The sequence below is a fragment of the Pipistrellus hanaki genome, assembly GCF_964339955.1.
Source record: "Pipistrellus hanaki genome assembly, chromosome: 3".
Taxonomy (NCBI): domain Eukaryota; kingdom Metazoa; phylum Chordata; class Mammalia; order Chiroptera; family Vespertilionidae; genus Pipistrellus; species Pipistrellus hanaki.
In genome coordinates, this window is record NC_140505.1 from 92968863 (window position 1) to 92994488 (window position 25626).

Here is a 25626-nt window from a genome sequence, read left to right on the forward strand (position 1 = left end):
TAGGTCGATGCTCAACCACTGAGCCATGTTGGCCAAGCAATATTTCATTTTTTATTAATTGAAGTTTATTTTTATTGATTTCAGAGAAGAAAGGGGAGGGATGGAGGAAGGCTAGAAACATCAGCGATGAGAGAGAATCATTGATTGGCTGCTCCTGCATGGATCCCCCCCCCCCCCCCCCTTCCCCAACTGGGGATTGAGCACGCAACCTGGGCATGTGCATTTGGTCAGAATTGAACCCAGGACCCTTCAGTCCACAGGCTAACACTCTGTCCACTGAACCAAACTGGCTAGGTAGGGCTCATTATTTTTTGAAATTTATTTTTATTGTTGAAAGTATTACAAGTATCCTCATTTTGCCCATGCCTCCTTCACTTGGCTCCCACTCTACCTGAGTCCCTCGATGCACTATAAGTTCTTTGGTTAATCTGTTCCCACTTCCTTTTCCTCCTTCCCTCTGAGATCTGTAATTTTGTTTCATGCTTACATGTCTCTGGGCCAATTTTGTTTGTCAGTTTATTTTGTTTATTGGATTCCACATATAAATGAGATTATGCAATCTTTGTCTTTCTCTGACTGGCTTATTTTGCTTATCATAATATTCTCCCGGTTCATCCATGCTATCTTAAATGGCAAAATATCCTCATTTTTTATAGCTGCATTGTATTCCATTGTGTAAAAACCCTAACCACAGCTTTTTTATCCACTCAACTACTGATGGGCAGATTAGCTATTTCCACAACTTAGTTTTTGTAAATAATTCTATAACATAGAGGTACATATTTTCTTTCTGATTGGTACTTCAGGATTCTTAGGATACATTTCCATAAATGGGATCGCTGGGTCAAAAAGCAGTTCCTCTTTTTAACTTTTGAGGAAACCATACTTTTTTTCACAGTGGCTGCACCAATCTACATTTCCACCAACAGTGCACAAAGTTTCCCTTTTTTCCATATCCTCACCAGCAATTGTTTATTGATTTATTGATGGTATCCTTGTGGCTGGTATGGGTCTTTGTCATTGTAGCTTTAATTTGTCCACTTCTTTTTTTGTTTATATTTGCTTGTAAAATTTTATTCTAGCCCTTTATTTTTGTCCTGTGTGAATCTTTTATTCTGAGGTGGGTCTTCTTGGTTTTCATTACTTTAAATATTTCATGCCACTTCCTTTTGACCTGTAGGTTAGCGTTGTTTTTTTTTTTTTGGTTTTTTTTGGTTTTGTTTGTTTTTGAGAAATCAGCTGACATCCTTATGGGAGCTCCCTGGTAGGTAACTGACTATTTCCCTTTTTGCTCTTAAGATTCTCTCTTTGTCTTTAACATTTCCTATTTTAATTATGATGTGTCTTGGTGTGGATCTTTTTGGATTCATCTTGTTTGGAATCCTATGCTTCCTGAACTCCTGTGACTTTTTCCTTTACCAGGTTAGTTCTGTCATTTCTTCAAAGAAGTTCTCTGTCCACTACTAATTTTCTTTTTTTTTCTCTTTTTTTTTAATATATTTTATTGATTTTTTACAGAGAGGAAGGGAGAGATATAGAGAGCTAGAAACGTCGATGAGAGAGAAACATCGACCAGCTGCCTCTTACACACCCCCTACTGGGGATGTGCCTGCAACTCGGGTACATGCCCTTGACCGGAATCGAACCTGGGACCTTTCAGTCTGCAGACCGACACTCTACCACTGAGCCAAACCAGTTTCGGCCACTACTCATTTTCTACTCCCTCTGGTATCCCTATGATATGGATGTTGAGGCATTTCATGTTTTCCCAAAGTGCACTTAAAACTGCCTATGCTTTTTTATTTATTTATTTATTTTTATTTATTTATTTAATAAATTTTTATTGTTCATATTATTACAAATGTTCCTTTCCCCCCCCCTTCTCCCCCCACCCTCTGTCCTTTCCCCACCCCCCATTGTCCTCATCCATAGGTGCACAATTTATGTTCAGTCTCTTCCCACATCTCCCTCTCCCCTTTTCCCCAAGAATCATCAGTTCACTCCCCTTCCATACCTCTGATTCTATTATATTCAACAGTTAATATTGTTCATCAGATTTTTTTTTTTTAGTTTCCTTGGTTTTTAGATTCACTTGTTGATAGTTACATATTTGTTGTTCATAATTTTTATCTTTATTTACTTTCTCTTCTGAAAGAACCCCCTTCAGCAATTCATATAATTCTGGTTTGGTGGTGATGAACTCCTTTAGCTTTTTTTTATTAGTGAAGCTCTTTATCTGACCTTCAAATCTGAGTGATAGCTTTGCTGGGTAGATTATCTTTGGCTGTAGGTTCTTACTATTCATCACCTTGAATATTTCCTGCCATTCCCGTCTGGCCTGCATGGTTTCTGTTGAGAAATCAGCTGACAATCGTATAGGTGTTCCTTTATAGGTAACTACCTGCTTAGCTCTTGCTGCTTTTAATATTCTCTCTTTGTCTTTTGCTCTTGGAATCTTAATTATGATATGTCTTGGTGTGGTCCTCTTTGGATTCCTTTTATTTGGAGTTCTGTGTGCTTCCTGGACTTGTAAGTCCAATTCTTTCACCAGGTGGGGGAAGTTTTCTGTCACTATTTCTTTCAGTATGTTTTCGATATCTTGCTCTCTTTCATCTTCTGGGACCCCCATAATTCTGATGTTGGATCGTTTGAAGTTGTCCCAGAGGTTTCTTACATCATCTTCAATTTTCTGGATTCTCTTGCCTTCTAGCTTCTGCAGAGGAGTGTCTTCTGGCTCTTTATGTTCCAAATCTTTGACTTGATTCTTGCAATCTTCTATTCTGTTTTTAGGACTCTGTAAAATATTTTTTATTTCAGACAATGTATTCTTTATTTCTTGTTGATCCCTTATCATTTCTTGTTGATCCCTTTTCATATCCTCATAGGTCTTGTTTATTTTATCGGCCTTTTCTAGGAGACTCTTGAAAAACCTTATGAGTGTGGTTTTGAACTCTATATCCAGTCGCTTTTTGTCCTCCATTTCTTTCGTTTGTGATCTATTTGGTTTAGGCATTTTCCAAGGCAGCTTTCCTGATGGGGCAGGGTTTCAGGGTGGAGCCTACAGCTTTGGCTTCCGTCAGCCCCGCCCTATGCGACTCCTGAGACTCAGGGTCCTTCAGTACTTGTTGCAAGCGCCTCTGAGAGAAAGGTGCCCTCGATTTTCGCCTGCTGCCAAACTGTCTATGCTCTCCCCCAATGAGTCCGGTATTGGGGTTCAGTTCAGTTGGAAGTGGAGTTGGAGGTGGTGTTCAGAGCAGTCTGGAGCCCCTGTCTCCTTCCCGTCAGGGCAATCCCGTGGCACAGCCGGCCGGCCCTTCTCTGCGCGCCTCCGGGACCTCCTCTTGCCGTTCCCTGGAGTCCCGCTTTACAGCCCAGCTCCCTATGGGTGAGCCTGGGTCCCCAGGGTCTGGCCTAGAATTGGGGTTCAGAGCAGTTGGAGCTGGGCCCAGCACAATCGGAGCTTTTCTCTGCTTCCCGCTTGGGACCGCCAGCCAGGCACTCGGCCTCCCTCCTCTCCGGCTCCATCCTCTCCGCGCGCCGCGTGTCTCCGTACCTTAGGCTTTTACAGCTCCTCCGCGCTTCCTTCTGGTTTTCTCCTTGCTTCTTGTTGTAGGATTTCCAGTCAGTCGACTTTCCTGTAGTTCTGGGTAATGTCCATTTTATATTTTAGTTGTATTTTTTGAAATTGTTGTGTGCGGCTGCGGCTAGTTGCCTACCCAAGCAGCCATCTTGGATTCTCTAAAACTGCCTATGCTTTTTAAGTGTTTTTTTTGTGTGTGTGTATGTGTGTGTGTGTGTGTGTTTTATCTTCCCTGAGCATATTTTCTGTTGTATTTTAGAGAGAGGGAAAGACAGAGAGAAATATTCTTGTGAGCGAAGCATATTAATTGGTTGCCTCTTGCACATGCCTCTACCAGGGCCCTGGCCAGGGAGGATCCTGCAATTGAGGTATGTGCCCTTGACCAGAATTGAACCCAGGATCCATCAATCCACAGGTTGACGCTCTATACACTGAACCAACCTGGCTAGGGCTTAGTGCTTTTCTTTTTCCTGCTCTAGTTGTGTGTTTTTTTCTATGTCGTCCTCCTAGTAGCTGATTTGATCCTTTGCTTCATCAACCTTATAATCCTTTCCAATGTATTCTTGATGTCAGAAGTAGTATTTTTCATTTCTGACTTGTTCTATTCATGGTTTCTATGTCCTTTTCCATGCTGATGTTGTTCCCACTAAGTTCCTTATAGTTCTTCCTAAGTTCCTTGAGCATCTGTGTAGCCATTACTTTAAACTCTATTTCTGATAAATTACTTAACTCTATCTCATTTAGTTCTTTTTGTGGCGATTCCTCCTTTTGTTTGGGGGTTGTTCCCTTGTTTTTGTTTAATAGATATAAATGCTGTGACTCCTGGTCTTGTGGGTGGCCTTTTGTTGTAAATGTCCTGGTGGGCCTAGTGGTCCATTCTCCTTGAACTCCTGAGATGGATGCTGTAGAGTGTCTATTTTGTGGGTTATTTGGGCTCTTCTATGTAACTGAGTTTTTTTGTTTTGTTTTGTTTTTTTAATATATTTTATTGATTTTTTGCAGAGAGGAAGGGACAGGGATAGAGAGCTAGAAATGTCGATGAGAGAGAAACATTGACCAGCTGCCTCCTGCACACCCCCCACCGGGGATGTGCCCGCAACCAATGTACATGCCCTTGACCGGAATCGAACCCGGGTCCGCAGACCGACGCTCTACCACTGAGCCAAACCGGTTTCGGCTGTAACTGAGTCTTGATTGTTGTCCCTTTTGTCGGTTAGGTCTCCTCTCATGCTGGTAACTGTGAAGGAGGGAGGCCAGCATATCAAGAGATATTTACATATCAAGTAAGATAAGATCAATATTTAAGAGCAAAGAGTTTGTTGTAATTTCATGAATGTTATTTCAATGAATTGGAAGGGGTGGAAATCAAAATGAAGTGTATACAGAGTAAGAGGTAAGAAAGTTGAAATAGTAAAAAGAGATAGCTCTTTGATATAGTTAATTAGAAATGGTGAAGACAGAAGTGCTGGCTAAGGAGAGTATGAAATACACTTCTTCCATGGACCCCAAGTGCTTTGAGAGTATGATAATGCCCTATTTACCAATGTTATTTCATATTTCAGCTTGTCTATTTGCTAGAGCAAATTCCAGATTGTAAGTTACTTGAGGACAGAAACTATCTAATTTTTCTTATACACAGAGCCTGACACATAATAGGTCATAAATAAATAGTTGAATGAATCAAAAAAGATATATTGTCTTCTCTCTTTATATTAAAAAGTAAAATAATCTTTCTTTTTTTTCTTATAGATTAAGCATATGATGGCTTTTATTGAACAAGAAGCCAATGAAAAAGCAGAGGAAATAGATGCAAAAGTAAGAATTCATGTTTCTAGGTTTAAGAAGTTATAAAGTTTTATGTTGTTTTGCTTTGCTGAATAGTAAGTAGTGAAATTGTTTAACAATGCATTGCATGGGACTAATAAGAATATCTCTTATAGGCACACTCTCCCTCCAGGGAGCTCACCCATGCCATTACACACAAACACACACACACACACACACACACACACACACACACACACCGCACATATACCTAACCTCTAAAGGGCCCAATGAGACTTATAGCAAGGTGAGCAATGGGCAGTGCTTGTCCTGAACTAACCCCCTGAACCTGTCTCCAAAGCTCCCTTTTCTCTGACTTCCCAGTGAGGCAAAGCAGCCCAGCCTAGGCTCTCCAGTTGCTTCTTCTATGCCTTTCCTTGTTTAACTGTCATAAATGTGTTTGTGCTGCGGTCATGAAATTGTGTTTGGTTTAAAATACACACACACACACACACACACACACATCTTATATTTAATATTAAAAGTAAATTTCCTGCCCTGGCCGGTGTGTTTCAGTAATTATAGTGTCGACCCACATTCAGATGGCTTTCGGGTTTGATTCCCGGTCAGGGACAAGTTCTTGGGTTTCAGTACCTGAGTTCCAGGTTCAGTCCTCAGCCCCAGTCTGGATCTGTGCAGGAGGCAACCCCATCAGTGTGAGGACACATTGATGTGTTGTTGTTTTTTTCTCTCTACCCCTCTTTCCTTACACTCTCTATCTCTAAAAATAAGTGGAAAAATATCCTCAGGTGAGGATTAAATAAATTAGTATTCCTTTCAAGACATTCTGATTGCTAGTAAGTATCCTTAAATTTTACTGTAGGGATTTGAAAAGTAATGGTGGGGGATAAAAGACACATATACCTTAGAGGAGAATTCCAAATGATTTATGTAGATAACTTCCCTCTGCAGGGAATTGGAGATTAAATCTTTTCCCCAACTACCATCCTCATCAGAGTGTGGGCTGAACTTAGGGACCAACTTCCAAAGAATAGAATATGGAAAAGGCAAAAATATTAACTTTATGGTGGAAAAATATGACTTAACCAACTTTTTCACAGTTAACATCATCAGGGATGTGGGTCATTCATCAGGTTACCCGTTTATATGGTAGGAAGAGAATACTTCACCAATGTGGTATTTTCCCCAAAACCTATAACACCAGCCTAATTAATATAAAACAAAGGAATAGTCTCAAAACTGTCAATGTTATGCCCTAGCTAGTTTTGCTCACAAACTAATTGTCTTGTAGGCAGAAGAAGAGTTCAACATTGAGAAAGGTCGTCTTGTGCAAACCCAAAGACTGAAGATTATGGAATACTATGAGAAGAAAGAAAAGCAGATAGAGCAGCAGAAAAAAATGTAAGTAAATCCTGGTCACAGTATAAAACTAAAGGAGTTTTACAAAGACAGCGGAACAAGAGGACAGAGCAGGTGCTTTGAAGTCAAGCAAGTATGGGTTCTTGTTGTAAATGGATTACTTACTACATATCTGACCTTGGATAAGTTGCTTAACTTTTCTTTGCTCATTTGTGTTAATGGAATCCTTATAGAATTATTGAAAGATTAAACTGGAATAACAGATACAAAATTGCTTGCCACTTGGTGAGCACTTAATAAATATTTCTTTATATTTGAAAATATGTTGATAGAGGAGAACCCAGATGGAAGCATAGGTAAACACCTGTACTTGCTGCCTCCCATAACCACATCAAAATTATAACTAAAGCCGTAGCTGGTTTGGCTCAGTGGAAAGAGCATCACCCTGCAGACTGAAGGTTCCTAGGTTCAATTTCAGTCAGACATATGCCTGGGTTTCAGGCTCTATCCCAGTAGGGGCTGTGTAGGCGGCAGCCGATCAATGATTCTCATCATTGGTGTTTCTATCTCTCTCTCCCTTTCCCTTCCATTCTGAAATCAATAAAAAAATATATATTACAATTAAAATACAGAACAACCATAATTCAAAACTCCATGAAATCTGGCTGATCTGAAGTTCTATAACTAGAGAAGTAAAGAAGAAAGTACATTGAGACTGGTAGGAGGGGCAGAGATCTGGATCAAGCTGATCCGACACCCACATGTGCCGTTATTTTAATGAGGAGTAGACTGTCTGCGGAGGCCACCTTTCAGGTGCAAGGGGTCCAAGCCCACACTAGTACCCTAGCTCAGGTTTCCAGAGTTGGGTAGAAAAGCTCCCCAACTACAAGCTGTAAAAACCAGTGGGAGTTGTGGCTGAATAAGAGAGGCTGCTGGAGTCCCAGGTTTTCTTTTTAAATTGCCCAGGTACAATCTTACAACACAGTTCCACTTCTTCCGAGCTCCAATGCCGGGGGCCCCAGGCACATATGGAGAGGAACTGGATTATCTGGCATGAGGGCAGAAACTCTGGGGCAGTTTTCTTCCAGACGGGGTACTCACAAGGGGCATTTTTCTGGTGCTGGGACCTCCCCTCTCTCAGGGCTGACGAGCAGCCATATTTGAGTCTCCCTCAGCCTGGAGTAAACTGGTTGTTTCACATTGAAAATTCCCTGAGACTCTGCCCCATCAAGTTTGCAGCCCGACCCATGCTGTTTGCAGTTGCTTTTCCGTATGAATGGCCTGTCCTGGCTCAGGCTTCAAATCTTGTTAAAAATCTCTCAGGTAAGCTGAAGGTGTTGACAGCATGCCCCCAAACCTATCAATAAAAGGCCCGAGACCCAGCACTAGCACCAGCCTGCCTTGCTTCACAGGCCCAATACAAGTAGCAGTCATCTGTAGACCTGTCTATAGTTCCTCCTGGGTGACTCCAGTGGCTGCCTTTGTACCTCCTGGGAAGCCCCAGAGCCAGTGCACCCATTTGGCAGCCTCAGACCATACCAGATTACAACGCTACACATCCAGAAGTAACACACTCAAGAGGCAGACTCAGTGAGCATGAAAACCTCCCTTAAGTCCTGCTTCATAGGGGTATATCCTGCACAGCAGCTTTCCCACTGTAGTTGCAGCTGGTCCTAGAGATCAACTCTTCCCAGTGACGCCAACAGCAATCAAAGCTCAATTCCAACAAGACTGCACACAGCTCACACAGGGTCCCTGGAGTGCCATATCAGGTGACTTGGGGCGGCTGAGCCATTAGATCCTACAGGACACCTACTTCAGAAGGTCATCCTACCAACTCCAGGAAACACATATACTCTACCTAATACATAAAAAGAAACACAGGGAAGCAGCCAAAATGGGGAGACAAACCTGGCAAATGAAATAAATGGAAGCAAGCGAACTGCTGGATACAGAGTTCAAAATCATGTTATAAGCTTATTCAAGGATCTTCATGAGACTTTCAAGGATCTTAGTGAATGTCAAAGACATGAAAAAGAACCAGTCAGAAATTAAGCATACACTAAGTGAAATAAATAATAATTTACAAGGTTTCAACGTAGAGGATTCTGAGAATCAAATCAAGGATTTGGAATATAAGGAAGCAAAAAAACACCCAATCAGAAGAGCAAAAAGAAAAAAGTCCAAAAATATGAAGATAGTGTAAGGAGCCTCTAGAAAAACTTCAAGCCTACCAACGTTTACATTATGAGGGTGTCAGAAGGAAATGAGAGAGAACAAAATATTGAAAACCTATTTGAAGAAATAATGACAGAACACTTCCCCTACCTGGTGAAATAAATACACTTACAAGCCTAGGAAGCTCAGAGAGTCTCAAACAAAAGGAACCCAACAAGGCCCACCCCAAAATACATCATAATTAAAATGCCAAGGCTTAAAGACAGACAGAATCTTAAAAGCAGCACGAGATAAGCAGTTAGTTACCTATAAAGGAGAGCCCAGTGACGCCTCTCTGTTAGCTGACTTCTTAACAGAAACTTTGCAGGCCAGAAGGGAGTGGGCAAGAAATACTGAAAGTGGAGTCGTTCCAAGATGGCTGACAGGTAAACACCTAGCCACAGCCGCACACAACAATTTCAATAAAATACAACTAAAATATATAAAATGGACATTACCCAGAACTATAGGAAAGTCGACTGACTGTAAATTCTACAACGAGAAGCAAGGAGAAAACCAGAAGGAAGCGCGGAGGAGCTGTAAAAGCCTAAGGTACGGAGACACGCTGTGCGCGCGGAGACAACGGAGCCGGAGAGGAGGGAGGCCGAGTGCCTGGCTGGCGTTCCCTAGCAGGAAGGAGATAAACGCTCTGACTGTGCTGGGCCCCAGTTCTGACTGCTCTGAACCCCAGTTCTAGGCCAGACCCCGGGGACCCAGGCTCATCCAGAGGGACCTGGGCTGTAAGGTGGAACCCCGGGGGAGCGACGAAAGGAGGTCCGGGCGGCGAGCACATTGCATGCAGAGAAGGGACGGTTGGCTGTGCCGCGGGATTGCCCTGGCGGGACGGAGACAGGGGCTCCAGACTACTCTGAACGCCACCTCCAACTCCACTTCCAACTGAACTGAACCCCAATACCCAGCTCATTGGGGGAGAGCATAGACTGTTTGGCAGCAGGCGAAAATCGAGGGCACCTTTCTCTCAGAGGCGCTTGCAACTGAAGGACCCTCATATGAAGCCAAAGCTGTAGGCTCCACCCTGAAACCCCACCCCATCCAAGCAGAACACAGAGACTTTTAAGGCTACCAACTCAGGAAAGCTGCCAAAATGCCGAGACGAAATAGATCACAAACAAAAGAAATGGAGGGCAAAAAGTGACTGGATATAGAGTTCAGATCTACGCTTATAAGGTTTTTCAAGAATTTCCTAGAAAAGATGGATAAGACCTATAAGGATATGAAAAGGGATCAACTAGAATTAACAAGGAATCAACAAAAAATGATAAGGGATCAACAAGAAATGATAAGGGATCAACAAGAAATAAAGAATACATTGTCTGAAATAAAAAATATTATACAGAGTCCTAAAAACAGAATGGAAGATTGCAAGAATCAAGTCAAAGATTTGGAACATAAAGAGTCAGAAAACACTCCTCCGCAGAAGCAAGAAGACAAGAGAATCCAGAAAATTGAAGATAATGTAAGAAACCTCTGGGACAACTTCAAGCGAACCAACATCAGAATTATGGGGGTCCCAGAAGATGAGAGAGAGCAAGATATCGAAAACATACTGAAAGAAATAGTGACAGAAAACTTCCCCCACCTGGTAAAAGAATTAGACTTACAAGTCCAGGAAGCACATAGAACCCCAAACAAAAGGAATCCAAAGAGGACCACACCAAGACACATAATTAAAATTCCAAGAGCAAAAGAAAAAGAGAGAATATTAAAAGCAGCAAGAGCAAAGAAGGTAGTTACCTATAAAGGAGCACCTATACGATTGTCAGCTGATTTATCAACAGAAACCATGCAGGCCAGACGGGAATGGCAAGAAATATTCAAGGTGATGATTAGTAAGAACCTACAGCCAAAGATAATCTATCCAGCAAAGCTATCACTCAGAATCAAAGGTCAGATAAAGAGCTTCACTAATAAAAAAAAAAGCTAAAGGAGTTCATCAACACCAAACCAGAATTATATGAATTGCTGAAGGGGGTTCTTTCAGAAGAGAAAGTAAATAACGATAAAAATTATGAACAACAAATACGTAACTATCAACAAGTGAATCTAAAAACCAAGGAAATTTAAAAAAAAAAAAAAGCTAATGAACAATATTAACTGTTGAATATAATAGAATCAGTGGTATGGAAGGGGAGTGAACTGACGATTCTTGGGGAAAAGGGGAGAGGGGGATGTGGGAAGAGACTGAACATAAACTGTGCACCTATGGATGAGGACAATGGGGAGTGGGGAAAGGGCAGAGGGTGGGGTGGGAACCTGGTGGAGGAGAGCAATGGTGGGGGCGGGGGGGAGGAAAGGAACATTTGTAATAATATGAACAATAAAAATTTATTAAAAAAAAAAAAAAAAGAAATACTGAAAGTAATGAATAGTAAGGACCTACAACCAAGATTACTCAGCAAAACTCTAATTTAGAATTGAAGGTCAGATAAGGAGTTTCACAAACCAGAAAAAAACTAAGGTAGTTCATCACCACCAAACCAGTATTACATGAAATGTTGAAGGGTATTCTGTAAGAATAAGAAAGAGCAAAAGAAGGAGAAAGATAAAATATATGAACAATAAAAGGCAACAGATACGTATCTATCAACTGAGTATAAAAATCAAAATAACCAACCATAAACCTAATGAACAAAATAAACTGGTGAATAAAATTGAATTGGCATGGAAACTTGGAATAAATTGATAAATCTCAGAGGGAAGTGGGTGGGGAAGGGTATGAGATTAACCAAATGTCTTATCTATTGACATAGACAGTAGGGTGGTGAAGGTCTGGGGTGGAGAGAACCAATGGGAGTTAAAAGGGTGACCTCTGTACTATTCTCAACAATGAAGGTTTAAAAGAAAAAAACAAGTTGGTAGAAATAATTAAGTAAATTTTAGTAGACTTCTCTATGGTTTTTGTTTTTTATACTGTACTAATATTTTTTTCTATCTTTTACAGTCAGATGTCCAATATGATGAATCAAGCAAGACTCAAAGTTCTCAGAGCAAGAGATGATCTTATTACAGTGAGTAGTTTCTGTTAGTTATGAAATTGTATTTATTTGCCTATTATAGAGAACTTACTAGTTAACATTAGCTAATTAACGAGTTGAACTAGTGGCCCCATAATGGATTTATGGACATTGAAAGGAAAAATAATTAAAAGAAATATTTTAATATTGCTATTTGCCCTTTCTCCCTCAGTGCCTTTGAGCGGGATGGCGGCCCCACCCCCTACTGCTGCCACAGGTCACTGTCTACTGGGCAGTGGGCAGGGCTATTGGGCTCCCACCCAGCTCCCTCAAGTGCCTGAGAGCCAAACGGCGCCTTCCCCCAGCCTTCCCCACTGGTCCCGTCTGTGTCTGTTCAGGCCCCCGATTGCACCAACGTTGGTCTGGCGCTGACTGCTCATCTGCTCCACCATGGTCCCAATCTCGTCAGGGCCCATTGGGGCCAGCAGCACCTCCACTGCCACCTGCTGCCAGGACCATGTCTATGATGTCCTCTATGTTTCATGCCACCCCCTGGTGGTCAGCGCATGTTATAGCCAGTGGTTGAATGACCCCCTGAGGGGACAATTTGCATATTAGGCTTTTATTATATAGGATGATTTTGAGAACAAGAGAATATAAATATAAAAATGAATAAGTTATGTTCCTGTCTTAATGGACCCTCTGATCTAACAGAGCTCATAGATCCTTCTGGATTATGTCATGGATTGACAACACATATTGGGGTGATAGGCATTGTGGAGGCTGGAAATGTAGGTTAGAGTTAATCTAAGACACATGTGTCAAACACAAGGCCCGCGGGCCAAATCCAGCCCGCCAGGCCTTGCAATGTGGCCCACACCGCGCTGTCATCACTGCACTCCGCTGTCAGTTTATGACATTGTCAGTTTATGACTGTTCAGTAAACCATTCGGCCCGCGATTTAGGCTGGATTTTAGATTTTGGCCCCTTCTCTGATTGAGTTCGACACCCCTAATCTAAGGCATAAGTACAGGTTAAAAAGGTTTGCCTACTTTCAATAGAAAGTTTAATTGAAGTTTTTATTTTATTTTATTGGGACCACCATAAATCAAGATCCGTGAATGAATGTATAGGCTAAGTTTAACAGGGAAAAGGTTAGACACAAGAAAACTATTTGGGCCCTAACTGGTTTGGCTTAGTGGATAGAGCATCCACCTGTGGACTAAAGGGTCCCAGGTTTGATTTTTTTCAAGGGCATATACCTTGGTTGTGGGGGTATTTCCTGATAGGGGGTGTGCAGGAGGCAGCTCATCAATGTTTCTTTCATTGATATTTCTAACTCTCAATCCCTCTCCCTTCTTCTCTGTAAAAAAATCAATAAAATATATTTTCAAAAAAGAAAACCATTTGGGAAGTACTCTTGTCCTTGGAAGAGGACAGAAAACCTCCAGAAACATGCCATTTAGTTGAGAAAGCTTAGAGTTATTAGACTTGTATTCAGGAACTAAACAAGGATGCCTGCTGATATTCCGCTGTTATTCATTGTTATTTTAGAGGACCTAGATTCCTTATAAAGTGGAGAAATAAGTTATATAAATATTGGAAAGGAAGATACAATTATTTTTGCACATATAATTATCTATATGGAAAATATAACATACAAAAAATAGTAAGAACTAGTAATTCTTTCAAAAGATGACTGGTTACACAGAGAACTTACAGGAATTGAGTTTTTTTCTATGCCAACAATAACCAATTAGCAAGTAAAATAAAAGTAGATCTCTTGATAATAGCTACAAAAATCATTTAATTTTGGGGAATAAATTTAAATTATACCTATATGAAAAAGCTATAAAACTTGAGTAAATGGAAAACATTCCATTTTCTTGAATAATTAAAGAAACAAACTGAGACTATAAGATGTGATTTATATTAGATGAATCTGGCACGGTGTCAGTGTTGACACATTTTATAGGAAGATGTTCCAGATGTTGATGATTGATTCCTCCTCTAACTAGGAGAATGGTCATTTCATTAACAAAAATGGGAAGTTAGAAGGACAAGCTGCTTTAGGAAAAATAACCAACTCACCTGGCTAGTTTGGCTTAGTGGTTGAGTGTCAATTCAGGAATCAAGAGATTGCAGTTCCATTCCCAGTCAGGGGACATGCCTGATTGTGGACTTGATCCCCAGAAGGGGATATACAGAAGGCAGCTGATTGATGATGTTCCCTCACATTGATGTTTCTAATTCCCTCTCCCTTCCTCTCTCTAAAATCAATACAATTATATTTTAACAATATTTTATTGTTTGTTTTTTCTAATTTTAAAATACTAATTTAAGTTTTTATTAGAAACTGCTTTAAATCTTTTTAAATATATAAATAACTACTAGTTTGTCTTTAGAAGGAAATTTTAGTTGTCATGGATATAACATGATACCTAAAGTTCAGATCAGTTATTTATTTATCAAACTAGAGGCCCAGTGCACAAATTTGTGTACCAGTGGGGTCGCTCAGTCTGGCCTGCGGGATTGGGCCAAAACCGCCTCTCTGATATCCCCTGATGGGTCCTAGATTGTGAGAGGGCAGGCCAGGGTAAGGGACCCCACCAGTGCATGATCAGGGCTGGGGAGGGACGTGAGAGGTTGGCCAGCCAAGGAGGGACCAAGGGATGGCTCCAGGATGTGTCTGGCTCGTCTCACTCAGGTCCCAGTTGGCCATACCTCAGCAGCAAACCAACCAACCTGTTGGAGTGTCTACCCTCTGGTGGTCGTGCACATCATAGTGACTGGTCAGCCAGCCGACTGTCTGCCCCCTGGTGGTCAATGCATATCATAGCAAGCGGTTGAATGACCTTAGCATATCATTAACATATTACACTTTGGTTGAACAGACGACCAAACACTTGGCATATTAGGCTTTTATTTTATAGGATGTGAGAATACAGTAAAGTGATAACAAGTGGTAATCTCTAAGTATTAGAGATATAATAAAAGCAAGTCCTTGCTTTTGTGGAATTTAACATCCTAGTAGGTTGAATATAAGTTGTGTTTTAAAAAATACTTATAGCTCTAACTGGTTTGGCTCAGTGGATAGGGTGTCGGCCTATGGACTGAAGGATCCTTGATTTGATTCCAGTAAAGGGCATGTATCTTGGTTGCAGGCACATCCCCAGTAGGGGATATGTAAGAGGCAGCTGATCGATGTTTCTCTCTCATCAATGTTTCTAACTCTCTATCTCTCTCCCTTCCACTCTGTGAAAAATCAATAAAATATATATTTTTAAAAATAAAAAATACATATAAGAAAAATCTGGGTTTTCTTTCTTTTTCTTTTTTAATGAAATTTTTTATTTTTTTTAATACCAGTGCTTCTCAACTTTTTTCTTCTCTCCAAAATATTTACACAGTTGTTATACTAGTACATTTTAGTAACATCTCCCATTATACACGGTGACTTCCAAATTTTGAGGGAGGGGAGTTTTGTGGAATGAACATATTTTTATAAATGGAAAAGGTTCATCTTCAGATAGCTTTTCAAAATATTGTTAACCATCCTTTTCTTCAAGAGATGGGCTAGAGCACTAGTCATCAAACTCATTAGTCAACAGAGCCAAATATCAACATTTCTTTTGAGAGCCAAATTTTTTAAACTTAAACTATATAGGTAGGTACATTGTTATTAACTTGATTAGGGTACTCCTAAGCTGGCCTTTGCTAAAAACATGGTATTTTGTGGAAGAGCCACACTCAAGGGGCCAAAGAGCCACATATGGCTCACGAGCTCACAGTTTGCCAGCCACTAGGCTAGAGGAAGAGGGTTACATTTCATAATTTTGAAACAATCAGCAATTCTAGTTCATACCACATATCTTCCCTAAATAACCAGAGTGTTGGGTTACCACTGAAATCATCACAAATAACATTCCCTCTCTTTTCAGTACTAACTTGATCTTTTAGTTTCACTCCTATATTTTCATTTCATAATTGAGCTGGGTTCCCTTGAGACAGTAAACTATTTGGATTTCAAAGTATACTTACACTTGTCTTGTATTTGCTAGGCCCTATATGTGTCTGCAGCCTATCTGTATCTACGATATACAGGAGAAAATGTATACATATAGTCAAATCTCTGGTATTTTGGGGTTTGATTCCAGACCGCCTTACAGTGAGATCGCAATAAAGTGAATCATAATCTTTGCTGGTGGAAGGTTTTGCCTTCAATTTACAAAAACTACAACATGAAGTTCAATAAAGTAAAGCACAATAAAACAAGGTGTGCCTGAACAGCCTTTTGAGCATGACCTTAAAAGATTAGTCAGTGGCTAGGAAATGGGATGGAGCAAGTTGAACAAAAAACACAGCCCTTAATTTGACAACAACATGCAGGAAATGGAAATAGTCTAGTAGAGTGGGTAGTGGTATGAGATGAGAAAAGACAGACATTTGGGTTCAATTAACAGAGCCTTGAATGCCTGTTGATTATGGACTTTATCCTTTGGTTAGTTCTCAAACCTTAATAGACATAAAAATCCCTTGGAGGATCTTAATATTTATATCCCAGAGATTTAAAATATATATATATATATATATATATATATATATATATATATATATATATATATATATATGTATATATATATTTGTGTGTGTGTGTGTGTGTGTGTGTGTGTGTGTTTAAATATATTTTTTATTGAGTTTTTACAGAAAGGAAGAGAAAGGGATAGAGTTAGAAACATCGATGAGAGAGAAACATCGATCAGCTGCCCCCCCGCACACCCCTCACGGGAGATATTCCTGCAACCAAGGCACATGCCCTTGACCGCAATCGAACCTGGGACCCTTCAGTCCGCAGGCCGATGCTCTATCCACTGAGCCAAACTGGTTTCGGCTAAAAAATATTTTTATTGATTTTAGAGAGGAAGGGAGAGGGAGAGAGATAGAAGCACCAATGATAAGAGAGAATCATTGGCTGGGGATCAAGCCCACAATCTAGGCATGTACCCTGACTGGGAATCAAGCTAGGACCTCTGTCCATGGGATGATGCCCAATCCACTGAGCCACCACAGCCGGGCTATATCCCAGAGATTTTTATATTTTTGTCAGGAATCAGTAAATAAGCAGCTCAGAGTAATCTTTATGTTGGTAGTCTGGGAACCTCATTAAAAACTAACTACTGTTGTAGTCTTAGACTTGTGTTAGAGAGACCTGGCAACATTGGGGAGTGGAAGCCAGAAGGTTATGGCTTAACTTTCAAGTCAGAAGTAAAAAGGCCACAACAAAAAAGATAAGAACCTCATTCCAGAGATACTAAAAAGACAGAGTACACTGGCTTTGGTGACAAGTTGTGATGAGTGAGTGGAAAGGAGTTAAGAATGACTTATGGGTTACAGAGTTAGGCAATTAAATAGATGGTTAGAAATACAGAAGGGAAGAGTCCAATTAAAAAACGAATAGAGCAGTCAACAAAAGAAGTAACAAGATTTCACTCATGTGGAATTCAATGAACACACTCAACTACCAAGCAACATAGAGACAGACTCAGAGAGAGTAGGCAGACAACTGTAAAGAAAACAAATATTTTATATTTACCCCTACCCCAAAGGGGATGTGGGGGGCACAAGGACCTGAATAGGCAGTTCTCCAAAGAAGACAGATAGGGCAAGATGCCCATTGACACCAATAGCAGAGAAATGCAGATTAAAACCATAATAACACTTCACAGCTATCATTAATAAGTCAGCAAACAAGTGTTGAGGATATGGAGAAAAGGAAATGTTGGTGGAAATGGAGATTGATGCAGCCACTATAGAAAACATGCAAGTTCCACAAAAAATAAAAAAATAGGTTCAGCCTGCGTGGCTCAGTGGTTGAACATTGACTTATGATCCAGGCAGTCATGGTTCAGTTCCCAGTAAAGGCACACCACCCAGTTGCCAGCTCAATCCCCAGTAGGGGGTATGCAGGAATCAGCAGATCAGTGATGTTTCTATTTCTCTCTCCCTCTTCTCTGAAATCAATAAAAATATATATTTTTTTAAATGGAGTTACCTTTTGACTCAATGGTTGCACTCCTAAGAAACTCAAAACACTAATTTGAAGGAATATGTGGATCCCTGTGTTCACTGAAGTATTATTGGTCTCAATTGCAGTCTATTTTTCTTTTCTTTCTACTATTTATCCTTTTTCCTTCCCTACCCAGATACCTTCCAGGTTTAAGAACTTTGGAATCCCTTTGAGGTTTGAATTTGTTTCACTCTATTTTCTATAAAATGGAAAAAAACATACCTGAAGCTTATTTAGAATTAAATTAGATAACCTAGGAAAAATGCCAAGTATAAGGCCTAGCTAAGATATATAAGCAACCTAAGTGTCCATTAATAGATGAGTGAATATATAGAGGATCCAAGATGGCTGCTCGGGTAGACACCTAACCGCAGCAGCACACAACAATTTCAATGGAATACAACTAAAATGTAGAGTGGACATTGCCCAGAGCTACAGGTAGTCGACTGACTGAAAATTCTACAACAAGAAGGAAAGAGAAAACCAGAAGGAAAATCAGAGGAGCTGAAAAAAAGCCTAAGGTACGGAGACATGCTGTGCACTCGCACGCACGCACGCGCGGAGAGGTCGCAGCCAGTGAGGAGGAGAGGGCTGGGTGCTACCTGGCGTTCCCTAGCAGGAAGGAAATAAAACCCCCAGCCTGGGCTGAACCCCCGAACCGGCAGCGCTGAGCCCCAGTTATGGGCCAGACCCTGGGGACCCAGGCTCAGGCAGGGGGAGACGGGGCTGTGAGGCGGAATCCCAGGCGAGCAGCGAAAAGCAGGGCCCCCGGAGTTACGCGCACATTGCGCGCAGAGGACTGAATGTTGACTCTGATGCTGGATTACCCTAGCCGGAAGAAACAAAGCCTCCGGCGGCGCTGAGCCTCAGTCCGGGCGGCTCTGAACCCCAGTTCTAGGCCAATCCCTGGGGACCCAGGCTCAAACAGAGGGAGACGGGGCTGTGAGGTGGAGTCCTGGGATAGCGGCGAAAGACCGAGCCCCCGTAGTCGCGCACATTGCTTGCAAGGGAAGGAATGTTGACTCTGATGCGGGATTGCCCTGGAGGGAAGGAAACAGGAGCCCCAGCTGTGTTGGGCCCCCGTTTCGACTGCTCTGAACCCCAGTCCTGGACCAGACCCTGGGGACCCAGGCTCGAGCAGGGGGAGACGGGGCTGTGAGGTGGAATCCCAGGGGAGTGGTGAAAAGCGGAGCCCCCAGAGTCGCGCGTACTTCGCGCAGAGGACAGTCTGTTGACTCTGATGCTAGACTCCCCTAGTGGGAAGGAGAAAAAAAAGCTCCAGACTGGAGGAATGCGGCAGGGAGCAGGAGCCCCTGCCGGACACCGGCCAGCAGGGCATGGGCAGGGAGCCGGGCGACGGGGCCCCCAGGGGGGTGGTGCCCCTGAGCCTTCGACTTCTGAGCGCGGGCAACAGAGCCAAGGCTTCCTGGGCGGCGCCGACCGCAGCAACAGGCTGGAGCAGCGCAGGAGCCCACGGAGAACAAAGGGGTTCCACAGACCAACCTGCTGCCCTCCCAGGACAAGGAGGAAGAAACCAAAGAAGTTCTCAATGTGAAGAAATCAAGTGAGAGCAAAAGATAGTAAAATTACTTAAGAAAGAATACAAAAATCTTGAAAAATCAAAGACTAGGTCAGAACTCAACTCACCAGACAACATTGCAACATATATGCATTTAAAAAAAAAGGACAGAATGTTGGAACAGCGGCAGCCAGGCCTAGAGTACCCAGGCACAAGGCAGTGGCAACCGGGCCCAGAGCAGCAACGGCCAGGCCCCAGAGCAGCAGCAGCCAGAACCAGAGCAACAACAGCCAGCACTGAAGAAGCCAGACCTGGGGCAGTGGCAGCCAGGCCCAGGGTGGCCAGTCCAGGAACACCCAGACCCAGAGTGGCCGGGCCCGGAGAAGCCGGGCCCAGAGCAGCTGGGTTGGGAGCAGCCAGGCCCAGAACAGCAGTAGCCAAGCCCAGAGCATCCAGGCTGGGAGCGGCCAGACTCGGAGCGGCCAGACTCGGAGCGGCCAGGCCCGAGGCAGCTGGGCCCAGAGCAGCCGGGTCGGGTGCGGCCAGGCCTGGAGCAGCAGCTGCCAGGCTGGGAGCGGCCAGGCCCGGAGCGGCCGGGCCCGGAGCAGCCGGGCCCAGAGCAGCCGGGTCAGGTGCGGCCAGGCCCAGAGCAGCAGCAGCCAAGTCCAGAGCAACTAGGTCGGGAGCGGCAGTGACCAGACCCGGAGTAGCTGGTTGTGGGAATGAACCAGAGCAACAGAGGCCAGGCCTGGAGCAGCCAGGCCCGGAACAGCTCGCTCCTCGCCTGCCTCTGCCCCACGGCTGTCTCTCAGACATGGCTGGAAACTTTTGTGGGAACTTGAGGGTCTGCTGAATCAACTGATGAAGGCTTAGATCTGGATGTGTTGAGTTAGTATAGGGCTGGGGTGTTGATCTGTGAGTGCCTTGGGTGGGGCCTGGATGAGGCTGGTTGACCTATTTGGAAATGTCTTTTGTGTGAAATGTATCATTGGGCATGTGGAGGTATTATTGATATGAGAAAATGCTAAGTAACTGATTTACTATCTGAAAAGGGATTTACTATTGGGGAAAGGGAGGGAGGAAGAGACTGAACATAAACTGCACCTATGGATGAGGACAATGGGGGATGGGGAGGGGGTGGAGGGTGGGGTGGGAACCTGGTGGAGGGGGGAAGAAATGAGGAACCTTTGTAATAGTATGAACAATAAAGATTGATTAAAAAAAAATAGATGAGTGAATATAAAAGCAGTGATACATATACAAATGGAATAGTGCTTGGCCATAAAAATGAATGAAATCTCACCATTTGTGACAGCATAAATGGATTTAGAGATTATTATGCTAAGTGAAATAAGTCAGAAGGACAAATACCATATGATTTGTCAGCGGCTAGGAGATGGGATGGAGCAATTTGAACAAAAAACAGAGCCCTTAATTTGACAATACATGCAGGAAATGGAAATTATGTGTGGAATCTAAAGAGCAAAATAAAAAAGGAAAATAGAAACAGACATAGGTAACATTGAACAGATTGATGATTGTGAAAGGGGAGGACAGTTGGGGTTTGGGTGAAAAAAGTGAAGGGATTAAGAACTGCAAATTGGTAGTCACAAAATAGTCTCAGGGATGTAAAGTACAGCTTAGAAAATATAGTCATTAATGCTTTTTTTCCCATTTTTTATTAAGGTATTATATGTGTACATATCTTACCATTGCCCCACACACACACCCATACATGCCATCCTTCCCCAGAGTTTTGCGTCCATTGGTTATGCTTATATGCATGCATATAAGTCCTTCCGTTGATCTCTTATCTCCCCCATATCTCCCTACCGTCCTTGCTGTAATTTGACAGTCTGTTGCTTTACTGTCTCTATATCTATCTTTTTGTTCATCAATTTATAATCTTTATTATCGATAAATGAGTGAGATCATGTGATGTTTTTCTTTTCATTGACTGACTTATTTCAGTCAGCATTATGGCAACATAGTATTTCATTGTGTAGAAGTACCATAGTTTTTTTATCCAATCATCTGCTGGCGGCCACCTAGGTTGTTTCCAAATCTTGGCTATTGTAAATTGTTCTGCTATGAACATAGGGGTGCATATATCCTTTCTTATTGGTGTTTCCAGTTTCTTAGGATATATTCCTAGGAGTGGGATTACTGGGTCAAATGGGAGTTCCATTTTCAGTTTTTTGAGGAAACTCCATACTGTTCTCCACAGTGATTGCACCAGTCTGCATTCCCACCAGCAGTGCAAGAGTGTTCCTTTTTCTCCGCATCCTCACCAGCACTTGTCGTTTGTTGATTTGTTGATGATAGCCATTCTGGCCGGTGTGAGATGGTACCGCATTGTCATTTTGATTTGCATCTCTCTGATAATTAGTGACTTTGAGCATGTTTTCATGTGTTTCTTGGCCTTCCTTCTGTCTTCTCTTGAAAAGATTCTATTTAGGTCCATTTCTCATTTTTTAATTGGATCATTTATCTTCCTTTTATTAAATTGTATAAGCTGTCTGTAGAAGTTGGAGATTAAATCTTTATCTGTGATAACATTTGCAAATATGTTCTCCCATATAATGGGCTTTCTTGTTGTTTTGCTGATGGTTTCTTTTGCTGTAAAAAAGCTTTTTATTTTGATGCAGTTTCATTTGTTTATTTTCTCTTTAGCTTCCATTGCCCTAGGGGTAGTATCAGTGAAGAAGTTATGTCTGAGATTTTGCTGCCTGTGGATTCCTCTAGTATTTTTATGGTTTCCTGTCTTATGTGTAAATCCTGTATTCATTTTGAGTTTATTTTTGTGTATGGTTTAAGTTGGTGATCTAGTTTCATCTTTTTGCATGTATCTGTCCAATCTTCCCAACACTATTTATTATAGAGACTGTCTTGACTCCATTGTATGTTCATGCCTCCTTTGTCAAATATTGAGTATAGAGGTTTGGGTTGATATCCGGATTCTCTATTCTATTCCATTGATCCATATGTCTGTTCTTATGTCAGTACCAGTTTGTTTTGAGAACAGTGGCTTTGTACTCCAGCTTGAAATCTGGTATTGAGATCCTTCCTACTTTGTTCTTCTTTCTCAGGATTGCTGTGGCTATTTGGGGTCTTTATTTGTTCCAGATGAATTTTTGAAGAGTTCTTTCTAGGTCTGTGAAGTATGCCTTTGGTATTTTAATGGGGAGTTCATTGAACCTATAAATTGCTTTGGGAAGTGTGGACATTTTAATGATGTTGATTCTACCAATCCATGAACATTGTATGTTCTTCCATCTGTTTACATCTTCCTCTATCTCTTTTTTCAGTGTCCTGAGGTTTTCCACATATAGGTCTTTTACCTCCTTAGTTAAGTTTATTCCTAGGTATCTCAATTTTTTTGGTGTGATGGCAAATGGGATTGATTTATTAGTTCTGTTTCTGTAAGTTCACTATTGGTGTATAGAAAGGCCATAGATTTCTTGGCGTTAATTTTGTATCCTGCTACACTGCCAAATTCATTTTTTAAGTCTATTAATTTTTTGATAGAGTCTTGAGTTTTTTATGTACAATATCATGTCATCTGCAAATAAGGACAACTTTACTTCTTCTTTTCCAATTTGGATGCCTTTTATTTCTTCTTGTCTAATTACAATGGCTAGTACTTCCAGTACTATGTCAAAAAGGAGTAGTGAGAGTGGGCAGCCCTGTCTTGTTCCTGTTCTTAGAGGGCATGGTTTTAGTTTTTCCCATTGAGTATGATGTTATCTGTGGGTTTATCACATATAACTTTATAATGTTGAGGTATGATCCTTCTATTCCCACCTTGTTGAGAGTTTTATCAGGAAAGGGTGTTGGATTTTATCAAATGCTTTTTCTGCATCAATTGATATGACTATATGATTTTTATCTCTAATTTGTTTATGTGATGTATCACCTTTATTGATTTGCGGATATTGTACCATCCTTGCATTCCCAGGATAAATCCTACTTGGTCATGGTGTATGATCTTTCTGATGTGCTGCTGAAGCCGATTAGCTAGAATTTTATAGAGGATTTTGGCATCAATGTTCATGAGGGATATTGGCCTGTAATTCTCTTTCATTGTGTTGTCTTTATCTGGTTTTGGTATTAGGGTGTTGCCGGCTTCATTGAAGGAGCTTGGAAGTGTTCCTTCCTCATGAATTTTTTGGAAAAATCTGAGGAGGATAGATTTTAGTTCTTCCTTGAGTGTTTGGTAAAACTCTCCTCTGAAGCCGTCTGGCCCCGAGCTTTTTTTTTCTGGAAGCTTTTTGATGATGGTTTCAATTTCTTCCATAGTTATTGGCCCATTGAGCTCTTTAGATTCTTCCTGATTTAATTTTGGAAGGTTATATTTTTCTAAGAATATGTCCATTTCCTTCAGGTTGTCCAGTTTGTTGGAATAGAGTTGTTCATAGTATTTTGTAACCATCCTTTGTATTTCGGCAGGGTATAGTCATTAATGTTGTAATAACTGTGTACAGTGCCAAGTGGGTACTTGAAATGTCAGGTACATTTCAAGTACAGTGGTGCCTCACACAACGAACTTAATTCGTTCCAGGAGCAAGTTTGTTATGCGAAAAGTTCGTTATGTGAAACGCGTTTTCCCATAACAATACATGTTAAAAAAAATAATTCGTTCTGTAGCATAAAATATGCTAAGATGACATAAAAAAAGATAAATTTTTTGTTATTATTTTTATTTAGATACATCTAAAAACATAATTTTTTTAAAAAAAAACACATTTTTTTAATTTTAAGACAGACTAAGTAGAGTCTACCGAATCTTGCACATCTTCATTCATTTTCTGCTTTTTGGCCGATGGTTTCATGAAAACCCTGTCCAAAGTCGTTTGTTTTTCTCTTTTCTCCAACATCTGCCGGAAATAACGGACAAGAGTATCGGAGTAAAGATCGTTGATCCTGTTTGCTTCAGCTGAATCCGGATACAGTGTATTGAGTTTAACTTAAAAGGACGACTGCCGTGATACGTGCGTGATTTAATTCGTAATGAAGAACGATTGCCGCGATACGTGCTTAAGTTAAGCGCAGTGACTAACGACTGCCTGCAGTGCCTGCGCGGAAGGATGCAATACATCGGCAGCGATCGTGGAAGCTCGGGCGAAGCAGTCGTGGAAGCTCGGGCAAAGCGGTCGTGGAAGCTCGGGCGACTTCGTTGTGTGAAACGAAGTTCGTTGTATGAATCATGAAATGAAGTTCGTTGTGTGCAGCGTTCGCTGTGCGAGGCGTTCTTTATGCGAGGCACCACTGTATATGATTGTCTAACCACTATGCTATACACCTGAAACTTTCAAAATAACATTGAATGTAAAGTATAATTGAAGAATAAAGTTTAAAAAAGAAATTAGATTAAGTATTTAGTGATATATTTTATTCAAAAGAATTGATTTATGTTAAAGTGTGTAAAACTCACATAAAAAGATATTTTAAAATAATAGCTGTTGTTATAACATTTTTAAAAATAGGGATCTATTGATTTCAGAGAGAGAGAAACATTCATCAGCTTTATACTCCCTACTTGGGATCGAGCCCTGCAACCCAGGCAGGTGCCCTGACCTGAATTGAACCGGTGATTCTTTGGTGCATGGGATGACACTCAACCAACTGAGCAACACTAGCCAGGATTGGTGTAATAAATTTTAAGGAATTTCGATATATTATATTCCTCCACAAATAAAAAAATATTTTACTTTTATCATAAAATAATAAATGCAGGAGGAGGAACAAGTAAAGGATGCTGATAAATTTTGGGGTTTGAATTGCCTTAGGAATTCAAGTGAAGTGTTCTGAGTTGGGCTGAGGGGAGAGTTGGGACACATGGATAACACAGAAGTCTCAGGTAGAGCTACAGTATGAAGTCACAAAGGTCATAGATGTAGAGTTAGAAGAGGGTCAACACTGGGGAGCATCATATGTACATTGCAGGAAAAAGAAGAGATTGCTAGGGGAAGGAAACACAGGAAAATGTAAACATATTGTGGCAGAATAAGAAGCCATAGAAACAATTTGAACTGCCCTGGCTGGGTAGCTTAGTTGGTAGGAGAGTTGTTCCATGTGTGTACACACACAACACACGTTGCAGGTTTAATTTCTGGTCAGGACA

The 25626-nt window shown here is 41.4% G+C and overlaps 1 protein-coding gene across 1 annotated transcript in view; it reads left to right on the forward strand.

Annotated features, from left to right (window-relative positions):
• Positions 1 to 25626, forward strand: part of ATP6V1E1 (ATPase H+ transporting V1 subunit E1) — a 79144-nt gene that overhangs the window by 42517 nt on the left and 11001 nt on the right. The window contains exons 2-4 of the mRNA XM_084878665.1: positions 5330 to 5395; positions 6657 to 6766; positions 11904 to 11970. Of these exons, the coding sequence (XP_084734791.1) occupies positions 5330 to 5395; positions 6657 to 6766; positions 11904 to 11970 (243 nt within the window). The remainder of the gene's footprint in view (positions 1 to 5329; positions 5396 to 6656; positions 6767 to 11903; positions 11971 to 25626) is intronic.